The 11,035-nt window shown below is 52.6% G+C and overlaps 1 protein-coding gene across 8 annotated transcripts in view; it reads left to right on the top strand.

Annotated features, from left to right (window-relative positions):
* GAS7 (growth arrest specific 7) overlaps positions 1–11,035 on the top strand; it is a 211,089-nt gene that overhangs the window by 101,934 nt on the left and 98,120 nt on the right. For 2 of the 8 annotated variants that reach the window (XM_034989605.1, XM_034989600.1), the window contains exon 1: positions 2,374–2,589. The exons of the other annotated variants lie outside the window; for them this stretch is intronic. Coding sequence is in view for 1 of the 2 variants with exons in the window: in XM_034989600.1 (XP_034845491.1) it covers positions 2,587–2,589 (3 nt within the window). In the remaining variant the exon portion in view is untranslated. Of the gene's footprint in view, positions 1–2,373; positions 2,590–11,035 lie in introns of those variants that run through there. 8 annotated transcript variants of the gene reach the window in all.

Genomic DNA, 11,035 nt, shown 5'->3' with positions numbered 1-11,035 from the left:
CAGTAGTGCAATTGCTGGATCATATGGTAGCTCTATTTTCAACTTTTTGAGGAACCTCCATACAGTTTTCCAGAGTGGCTGCACCAGCTTGCATTCCCACCAACAGTGGAGGAGGGTTCCCCTTTCTCCGCATCCCCGCCAACATCTGTCGTTTCCTGACTTGTTAATTTTAGCCATTCTGACTGGTGTGAGGTGGTATCTCATTGAGGTTTTGATTTGGATTTCCCTGATGCTGAGCGATATTGAGCACTTTTTCATGTGTCTGTTGGCCATTTGGATGTCTTCTTTGGAAAACTGTCTGTTCATGTCTTCTGCCCATTTCTTGATTGGATTCTTTGTTCTTTGGGTGTTGAGTTTGATGAGTTCTTTATAGATTTTGGATACTAGCCCTTTATCTGATATGTCATGACTGGGTTATCTTGTTTTGCCTAATGTCTTGAGGTTCATCTGCACCATAGTCTGGGTCAGAACTTCCTTTCTAAGGTTGAACACCATGCCGCTGTATACACGCCACATTTTGCTTATCCGCTCATCCATGAATGGACACACTTGGGTTGTTTCTAAATTCTTTGGCCATCACGAAGAATGCTAAAGTACAACAGTACAGATAGCTGAGTCCCTACTTTTCCATTCTCTTGGGTGTATACCTAGAAGTGGAATTGCTGGACCTATGGTAATTCTGTGTGTAACTTTTTGAGGAGCCGCCATATTGTTTTCCATGTCGTCTGCTCCACTTTGCCCGCATCCTCGCCAATGCCTGTTCTTCTCTGACCTTTCTGGTTTTATTCATTTGTTTGTTGATAGTGGCCATCCTCATGGGTGGGAGGTGACTCCTCATTTGGGTTTTAATGTGTTTTCCCTAGTGATGAGTGATACGGAGCACCTTTCCATGTGCCCGTTGGCCATTTGTATATCTTCTTGGGAGAAATGCCCTTTGCCCATTTTTTGTGTGTGTCTAGGGAAACTTCAGCTACTACTCTTTCAGCCACAAAAACAACTGCCTTTATTGGGTACTTTGGTCCCCTTTGCTCTATGCTCAGTGTTTATGTGGATTTCCCCCCTTAATCCTCCCAACAACCTTCTGAGAAAGGCACTGCCAATCATCTCCCTTTTATACTCCCAATACACTCCCTTTTATTGAGCTCAGGGTCCACTCCTTCCTCCACTTGCAGCTCAGATGGCTCACTGTGGTCCATCTGGTGTTCAGTCTTGGGGAAACTGAGGCAGCACAGCCAGCATCCTAATGTCAACCACGGGCTTGTCTGCTGAGGGGGGCGTGCACTCAGAGGGCCAATGGCAACATGCCTCCCCCTGGCATGGGGGAAGGTTCGAGGCCCCATGCTAGGTATCACAGCTAGTAGGTAGTGAACCACAAGGGCTCCAGAGCCCTCTGACTCTGTCCCTAGGGATCGTTCTGATTTCCTAGCCCAACCCAAGGATCTGGCGCTGAACCCTCTTCATAAATACACAGTTCATCCATACATTTGAGAGAATGCTATTTATAGGAAACCCATCTAGACCTCGAGACTCTGCGGTCCCTTGGGAAAGCCATATTTACTAAGATATCAAGGCTCATTTCCTAAAATCACAAAGGTTTACATTGAAAGCAGACATAGAAATGTGTGGATTTGAAGTGCTAACCCTTCAGCTGTGCCAAAAAGCTGTCTGAGTGGAGTGATTCGATACATTCACGCAGGATCCAAGTCTCTTGTCTGAACCCATTTAGTTGGTGGGTGCCATATTGAGCTCAGGGTCCAGTCCTTCCTCCACCTGCAACTAACAGCTTTGTGATCCTCAAGCCCTTTTCCTCTGAGATGCATGGCATCGCCCCCCTGGCCACCCACTGTCTGTCCAGGTTTGGAGACAGCAAGGGCAGAGCGAAGACAGGGGACCCTCGTCTTGCCCTTTTGGGGCTTTTCAGCCCTGGATGTGTCTAACACAATGGTTCTTTGGGGGAGCATTCCCCATTCTTTGTAGGTTGGTTTTTATCTGGCCTTGGGTTCACACAGCTGGGGCTGGGGCCGAGGCCAGAGCCGTGACTTAGGGTTGGGAAGAAGTTGGCGGAACATTCCCCAGCAGGGCTTGGGCAGGCCCAGGGAGTCCCGCCTAAAATATAGTGGACAAAGGAGCTCTTGTCCCCAGGCCTGGGGGTGGGAGGCATCTGGTCAGTGACACAAGCTTGGCCATTGTGTGTCGTGACCTCGGCCAACTTTTTTTAGCTGAGAAAGGGGAAAAAGAGAGAGTGAAGGAAAAAAAAAAAAAAAGCCTCCAGAAACTTCTCAACTGGGAAGTCCAGAATGCGTCGTTGATTTCCTCACAGGACCTGGGGCAGATTTGGAAGGAACTGTGCAATGTAGGGTGTTCTTTGTGAAAGAAGAGTAGCGTGCAAAGCCGCAGGAACGCCCTCTGGGGTGTCCCCGGCACTGACCCTTAGCACGGTTGTTTGCACCAGCCCCATTTCCCGCAGAGGGTGCCATGGAGAGGAAGTTGGCAGGGGCCTGGCCCTGGGTCTGGGGACTCCACGCACGGCCCAGGACTCTCCTCTGAGTTATTGGCAGCCCCGTGAGGAAGACTAGCTCTTCTCTGATGGTAAGAATCGATCCAATGGGCTCAGCTTTTTCTGCGTGTTTCTGAACTAACTTGGGTATTTTATTTTATTTTTTTATTTATTTTATTTATTTATTTTTTAAAGATTTTATTTATTTATTTGAGAGAGAGAGAATGAGAGAAAGTACATGAGAGGGAGGAGGGTCAGAGGGAGAAGCAGACTCCCTGCCGAGCAGGGAGCCCAACGCGGGACTCGATCCAGGGACTCCAGGATCATGACCTGAGCCGAAGGCAGTCGCTTAACCAACTGAGCCACCCAGGCACTCCTAATTTGGGTATTTTAGAAAGCGGTTCTGAGGACCTCTGAGATGGGGAGCTGAGAAGCTCTGGGGGGCCCAGTGTGCTGGGCAGGGGGGCTCCCGTAAAGCATGAAGAGCTGGGAGAAAAGAGGACTTGTGTGAGATCGAGAACGGGGGAGGAATGAGATGTGATGTCAGAAGGGGTTGTCGGTGGAGGGAGCGGGGGGCAGCTCCCCGGTTACCTGGGCAGCAGTTCCGTGGAGGCGTGCCACCATATGGTGGCAGCATGGCTTGTGGGGACTGGCGGCCACATCTCGCCTCCCTCACTTCTCCCAAATCTGAAGCTTGGCTTCTACCTGTCTACCCACCTGCCGTCTGTGTGGCCCGGTTCTAGCTGGGACCGTCTACAAGGGAAAGCCTATGGGGGGCTCCCCCGGGGAGTCGAGGATCTGCCCAGGGAGCCTGATGTTTATACTGTGGTTCCAGGCTGGGCTGGGCGCTTCTGTCCAGTTTGGTGGTGGCAGGGGTGGGCTATGATAAGGGGCATGCATGGATGCTCTCTTGAGACTTAAGGGTGGGATAGCCTTATTGTGCCCACCTTCCTGCCTCTGGAAGTTAGACCACCCCCCCCTTTCTTGGAAAGAGGGACCTCCCATCAGCCAAGACTCTAGTGACCACTCTCTGGAGGCTCTGGACAGCCGAGGGGGGGGTCCAGTTCGTATGGGAAGGCTCGTCTGTGTCTGCACATAGCCTTCTTCCAGGACGCTGTCTCCCGGCCACGGGGTCAGACAGCATCTGTAATTTTGGTGTGGCTTCTGATGGAGGCCTGAGCCTGTGCTCGTCACCCAGGGGCACCTGGAAAGTTCACAGCAGGGCTTCTCGGAGGTTAAAGCGCATCTGAATTGCCCAGGGACCTTTAAAATACAGAGCCGGGTGCTCAGGTGGAGCCTGGGACTCTGCATTTCTAGCCAGCTCCCAGGGGACAGCCCAGCGGCTGGCACACTTGCGGAAAGATGGTGTGTAAAGAACCCAGACCGATCAGTCACGTTCTGATGGAGTACTGGGGAGCGCTGGTGGGTTCTGGTGGGTCTGGCCTTGGCTGTGCGCCATAGCAGGGAGGTTCACAGAGAAGAAGGGATCAGCAAAGACGCTGGACCCAGAGGAGGGTGAGAGCCCAGGGGAGCCTCTTGGCAGAGACGGAGGCATGCTGTGCCTGAGCCGAGGTGGAATGTGTGTTCGGGTCCTGGCGTGCATGCGTGGCGAACAGCTTATCTCTAGCAGGCTCAGAACAAGCCTGTGTTGTGGGGGGCGCCTGGGTGGCTCAGGTGGTGAAGCGTCTGCCTTCTGGCTCAGGTCATGATCTTGGGGTCCTGGGATCGAGTCCCGCATCGGGCTCTCTGCTTGGCGGGGAGCCCTGCTTCTCCCTCTGCCTCAGTCCCTCCCCCTGCTTGTGCTCTCTTTCCCTCTCTCTCTCAAATAAATAAATAAAATCTTAAACAAAAAGAACAAGTCTGTGTTGGGTGTGGGGCGAGTTCCAGCTTTGGACACAGGGAAGCCCGGGGTCGCTGGGCAGATAGAGCTCAACTGCGTGTGGCTCTAGGAATGACAGGGAAGGGGCTGACATAGGCCATTCAGGGCAGAAGAACTTCCCGGAACTCGCCGTGTTGAGAGGAAGAAGCCCAGTGTTCAGGAGGCCCAGTCTGCTGCCTGTCTACACTTGAATGAGACTTTTCCCCTCTCACGAAACAGCACGTCCTTACATAGCAGGTGGACTAAGACCAACATCCAGAATCCTCGCGTCGTAGAAAAGAGAGCAAGAGAAACCAGAGAAAACCCTAGGAGACCATCTGGTCCGACTTCTGTATTTTCGAGATAAGGAAATCAAGGCCTCCCCGCAGAGATGAGGGGGTTGCTCAAGGCCGGCCCTCCCCGCTCACATCCCGTGCATTCTCTGCGCAGGGGGGGCCCCCAGAGCAGTGATGGGTTCCAAGCGTGTGACCTCACCTGAGCGAGCGACTTTCAGTTCCGTTCTTCTCCTCTGAACTTGCGGTGTCTGTTCTGAATGGAACAGAATGCTTGGCAAATGTGGGTAGGGGGTTTTCTTCAGGGGCTTGAGAAAGTGCTAGAAACCCTGGCATGAGGCATTCTGGGATCTCTGTACCTTAATACGAAAGGGGATTCGTTAGGATTTCCTCTTCTCCCTGCTCCCTCCACCCCCTGCCCCCCATTCCCCCCAATACCAAGTGTTGGCAAAATTCACTTATTCCCCGGCTCTCTCCTCTGCAAAGGGAAATTGGATCAGGAATCATGTGGAGGGGTCCTCACCCTACCAGGAGCTGCCTAGGGAGCATGCTGCTGGTGCATGAGCCTCAGCATGTCCTTCGGAAGCATCTTCTAGGGCACGGTAATCGGTATCTTTACCGATATATACTAGTGTAGAAAATCCAGGGTGCAGGGTTTTTTTTTTTTTAAGATTTTTACAGTTTTTATCTTATTTATTTGTCAGAGAGAGACAGCGAGAGAGAGAACACAAGCAGGGGGAGTGGGAGAGGGAGAAACAGGCTCCCCGCTGAGCAGAGAGTCCGATGTGGGGCTTGATCCCAGGACCCTGGGATCATGACCTGAGCCGAAGGCAGATGCTTCGACTGAGCCACCCACGCATCCCTCCAGGGTGCGTTTTGAGATCCTTCCGGACGGAGGGAAGTGCTAACCCCCCAGCCCACCTCCTTCTTCTGACAGATAGGGACATTGGAGCCCTAAAGAGGCCGGGACAGTGACTCGTGGCCAAGGGGAGGAGAAGTCCGTGTTCAGCCTCCCCGTATGGGTTTTCGGTAACGCTCACAACTTCGTGAATCCTGGTTGGGGCATACATTTTAATGACTTCCAAGTTCCGTTAAATCGCTTTGCTTCACCGGGGTCTCAGGCGCATATCCTTCCCATCCGTTCCACGTTGGGTTTGGCTGAGGAAATTTTCACTCTCTGGACCATGCAGTGGGGCTCCGGAGAGGTAATGTGACACGAACGTTCTTGTTCTGGCTCGGAGGGCTCCATCCTCTTGTGTTTATGGGGTAGCTGCTTTTGCAAGCGTGAAATGTCCCTTGTGGTGGTTTTGGGCCCTGTTACGTGACATGTTCCCCAGGTCATAGAACCCCGGTGTCGGAGGGCTGGCAGCCCCTGGTTTTACAGATGAGGAGACTGAGGCCCCGAGAGGCCCAGGGAACTGCATGAGTTACAGCTCGCTGTCTGGGAACACGGTCTCCTTGTGCCTAGGCCTGTGTGCTTTCTGCCGGTGCTTCTGGGGTCCCGAGGTTGGAGGTACGATATCAGAATGGCCCACGCTATTTTTATCTGCCGGAGAAAGGGTAGGAGGAAAGGAGCCAACATTCCTCGAAGTGGAGAGTTTGAATAAAATGTCTCAGTTAATCACGAGCTGGTGAGCAGACTCTTTCAGGTTTTCCTGCTCAGAGGCCAGAAGCCCAGACAGCCTGTGAAACATCAGGGCCGGACAGATCTTAGAGGTAGGACCAAAGTAACAGGCTCTCTTTGGGGTTTCTCAAGCCCCTCTAGGCTCCAAGATGGGGCAGCAGGTGCAACTTCCCATCTTATTCCTAGAGCTGTTCTCCATGTTTACGGAGCGCCTGTGGGAACCGCCTTCCCCCACGTGAGCCTGAACATGGCCATGAGGCCGTCGGGTACCTGCCCTAAACCTCAGTACGGAGCAGGACCGACACAGTTGTGTTGTTCGGTCAATACGGAGATTCTCCCAAGAGACGCTGAAGGGTGGGCATCTCTCGGTTCCCTGTCATGCTGTATGGGGTTGCTGGGCGGAATGCCACCAGCAAAAGCACGAGCCATCTCACATAGGAGATGTCTGCTGACATCCAGAGGTCCTCATTTTGTGCACTGTCTCCTTCGGAACCCTATTCATCAGCCCCTCTGTCTTCTATCTGGACGGCAGGTGCACCAGTAATAGAAGTGCCTTTCTCTGGTGTCCGTGGAATAAGGGCTCTCGTGGGAATGTGTGTAAGGCCCGAATAGAAGTCATTTCCTACAGGATGGATTCCTTCCTGCCCCCCACTGCTTGACCCACAGACACGTCAGGGCTGTGAAATGGCTTCTGACATGTTGGGGGTTGCGGGGGGCGGGGGTGGGGGCGTCCAGCTCATCCTTGCACTTTGCAGTATTGTTCACAAGATTGTTTGTCCGCCCTCGCCCCACTGGAGACCCTGTGTTTTCCGGCTTAGCCAAGTTTCCCTGTGCGGGTTGACTTCCTGTGCCCTCGCAGAGACTACATTGTAATTGTGTTCATCAAAATTCCTGGTTAACCAGATCACTCCATTCCTTTTTAGGATCAGAAAATAAGAGTTTATTGTCCTGTGTCCTCTTCCCCGCCCTGTCCTGAAAAACAGGCCCCAGTGAGTCGATTGGTCCCAGGGAGGCACTGGGGGCTTATAGATGGCTCTTCATGGTGGCCGGGACCCTTGCCAAGTCCTTCAGGAGCTAGACACGTGTGGGTGCTCGTAGCGGATTGGGCGGCGGGCACGTGGCTGGCAGGTCTGTTGGGAGAAACCCCCCCAAGCATTGATGCCCACCAGTGGCTGCCAGGTGTAAAGCTTCCTCTAGCAGTTTTGTGGATGGAGGACAGTGATGGGGGGGGCGATGGGGGTGTCGGGGAAGGTAGCTGATGCCGGCAAGCGTGAATGTGGCAGACGCTCCCCGGGGGCTGGAGCTGGGGACCCCGGGTGAGTCACCCTCTGGGGACTTGTCGGTATGATCCATGAGGACTTGTCATGGGGGCCGAGGTCTGGCATGAGTGAGTGACAGATGCCAACCACTAGGATGTGGATTATTGCTGCAAGCATGACCCCTTCCAGCCATTCACCCTGAGCGGGAGGCCCGAGGACACGTGGGTTGTATTGGGTTCGCAAGAGTCCTGGGGACGTTTGCATTTAAGTGATTAAAGCCCGCTTTGGAAAGTTCCTTTAAGGGACTCAGAGAAGCCATGCCAAAAGGGGTTTCTACTAAGAGCAGTTTGAATATACACGTGAGGAGTTCTGGCAAAACCTCTCATGAGTCGGTCCCATTTCCTGAGAAATCTTGCCCTTGGAAGAGTGGAAAGGAAGAAAAGCATCCCGCCTGGCCCTCTCTGGCTTCTTGTTGGTAAAAGCTGGAGGTGGGCCTTGCGTGCCTGACCCCCTCTTCATGCAAGGGTCCAACCAGAGTGGCCCAAGGGATGCAGAGATGCTCGGGTCAGGACTCCCTGTGGAAGCCGACTGCCCATGGGGTCCATGAAACGTGGCTGGAGATCAGACTCACAGAACCCCTGGATCCAGGAAAGGTCTGTGGTCCCCAAGGACCCTTCCCTTCTGTCACGGCCCCTCTGGCTGGAAACCTGTCATTACCCAGGAAAGCAGTGAGAGCAGATACTCGATGCCGGAGGTCGGGAGCAAATTGGCGAGGCCATCTGGACCGAGAGGATGAAGGGACGGCCCCTTGTTGGGGTAGGAAGAGAGGCGATCTGATTTCATTTCCCTTAGGTGCCCGTGCTCTACTTTGTTCTACCTCTTGATCTTTTCTAGTAGTATCCGGAATTTGTGATCCAAGCTCTTTCCTTGTTTCATACCGTATGTTTATGGAGAGTAGCGATATGTATACAGACTCTGTAGATTGATGATGATGATTTGCATATTTTTAAAGCTTGCTTTCGGTGGTCAGCCTGGGACCTTTTTACCTTAATTCTTCACCTTTATTTCTCATCATCTCTCCCGCAGCTGTGGTGCATCTTCTTCTTTTTCTTTTTTTTTTTTTTAGATTTTATTTATGTATTTGAGAGAGAGAGAATGAGAGACAGAGAGCATGAGAGGGAGGAGGGTCAGAGGGAGAAGCAGACTCCCTGCCGAGCAGGGAGCCCGATGCAGGACTCGATCCAGGGACTCCAGGATCATGACCTGAGCCGAAGGCAGTCGCTTAACCAACTGAGCCACCCAGGCGCCCTGTGGTGCATCTTCTAAAGCACTTCTGAGGAGGACACACAAGTCCCTGGACCCACTGTCTGCGGACCTATATTCCCTGAACCACTGCCCATAGAGAAACGTCTTCCTTCCTTCCTTCCTTCCTTCCTCCCTCCCTCCCTCCCTCCTTCCTTCCTTGATTTTATCCTTTTTTTTTTTTTTTTTTTGAGAGAGAGAGCACAAGCAGAGGGAGAGGGAGAAGCAGACTTCCGGCCGAGCAGGGAGCCTGATGTGGGACTCAATCCCAGGACCCCTGGGACCACGACCCGAGCCAAAGGCAGACACTCAACTGACTGAGCCACCCAGGCGCCCCGAGGAACGTATTTCCATGGAAGACCGCTCGGACACATAGCAGGGTCTCGGCATTTCCCATAGGACAGTCCAGAAGTACCTTTTGAAATGCAGTTACAGAGAAGCCTGTGACCAACTTTATTTATTTCTTTTTTTGCTCATTTATCGGGGACACCCTTCTCCTACGCAGACCGTTACGGGACTTCTCCTTATCTCTGCCGTGTAAATACATCATTCACGGTGTGCCTGCCGTGGGCTTATAAAATCCATTTCGCGTGCAGCAATGTGGGACCAGCCATGCTGCATATACGTGTCTCCTTTTAGCTGAGGAAAGTCCCTCTCCCCCGCCCCCCCGCCGTATCAACCATGGTTTACCATTTCTTTTCTCTTCTTCAGGAGCACCTAGCATCTGTATCTTGCCTTGTTTTTCTGGACCTCTGTTTTCATTTTTTTGTGCATTTCCTTTGCATTCCAGGAAAAATTCTTACATTGGCTTTGTATGTAATTAATGCTTTCCTTTTTATTTTTTTTCCTTTTTGCAAGACTAATTCCACATTGTATTGCAGCCCACGTGGACTTCCTCTGTCGCTGCCTCGTAAATTTCCCTACAATTTTGTTAATTTCCTTTCCCCTTTTTTATAGTATGTGTTTCCTTTTTCCAGGCCACTTGCCTTGTTTGCGTTAGTTTGTCCGATCCTTATGATTTTTTTGCTGTTGTATCATAGATGCTCTATCTTCCTACCTTCTATTGAGGTTGCTGAACACTTTTCTGGAATTTCCCGTCTGGATACCATATGAGGTCATGGTTAGAAGTTTGTGCCTCCCTGGAGGCTTCTGGATACTGTTCCCCGATTTATTTTCTGCAGTGAAAGAAACTATGTTATCTTGTCTTGCCCCACCTCCCTGTACGCAAGGTCGAAGAGTCCATTCGTTGGGATCCATTGAGAGCTGGGATTCGGGGGAAAAAAAAAAAAAAAGATCTGGGATTCGTTACAGGTAGGGCACTCGTCGCTTGGATTGTCATTCTGTCTACTTGTTTGGTGAAAACCTCAGATCTCTTTGGAGCTAGTTTCTAACGATTCCAAGTTTCCATTGGTCCCTCAGTCCCTCCGTCCCTCCAGCCAGTGTTCTGGGCACTGGGCCGAGACTAATGCTAGGGACAGCATGGACGTGGCCACGTCTTCCTGAACCTTACAGCCTGTTTCTCTGTTGTGTGGTCTACTCCTCCTCTTCCTCCCACCGGCCAGGTCTCCAGATCTTTCCCTGCCAGCCTAGAAAACTACCCGTGAGGACTTCACTTCCCAGGGTGCACTGAGCCGTCGCCGGGGTCCCTTACTTCCTCCCCAGCTCTCCTCTGTGAGTCGCTCTCAGGCTGGATAGAAAGGCTGCCAGAGCTGGAGAGACGGGGACTTTCTCACCTGGGAGACAGAGGGAAGGTGTCCCATTCTCTTAGAGGTGCAGATCCAGAGGCTGGTGGCATCACCGTGGGAGCTGCTTCCTGCTTTGTGTCTTAAAACCCATGGCCAGGGGAGATGACCTTGCCTTTGGTAGCCGTTCCCAGCTTTGTGTCGGGGTCTCTCCACCCCGAACAGGTGTCCCGCAGCAAGGTGTGGCGTGGACGTGACTCTCCAGTCCCCGGCGCATCCGGGGGGCTCGTTTGCAGCCCCCGTTGAGGGACCCCCGGGGTCCTGGACTGCTCAGGGCGCACCAGTTATCAAAGCCGTTCCCGGGGACTGGTGCTTCCCAGGCACACCTGGCCAAGGCCCGGCTGCTTCCGGGTGTCCTGGCTGGCTGTGCGTTTGGGAAGAGAGAACTTGCTGGAGAGTTCTTTGTGGAGGAGCCTTCAAGCCGTGCTCATTAGCAGTAATTGCCATGGCAACGGGTCTG

Source organism: Mirounga leonina, unplaced genomic scaffold, assembly GCF_011800145.1.
Source record: "Mirounga leonina isolate KUSES-001 unplaced genomic scaffold, KU_Mleo_1.0 Mir_488, whole genome shotgun sequence".
Taxonomy (NCBI): domain Eukaryota; kingdom Metazoa; phylum Chordata; class Mammalia; order Carnivora; family Phocidae; genus Mirounga; species Mirounga leonina.
Note: the sequence above shows the minus strand (reverse complement) of the source record. Positions and strands in the feature narration are given on the sequence as shown.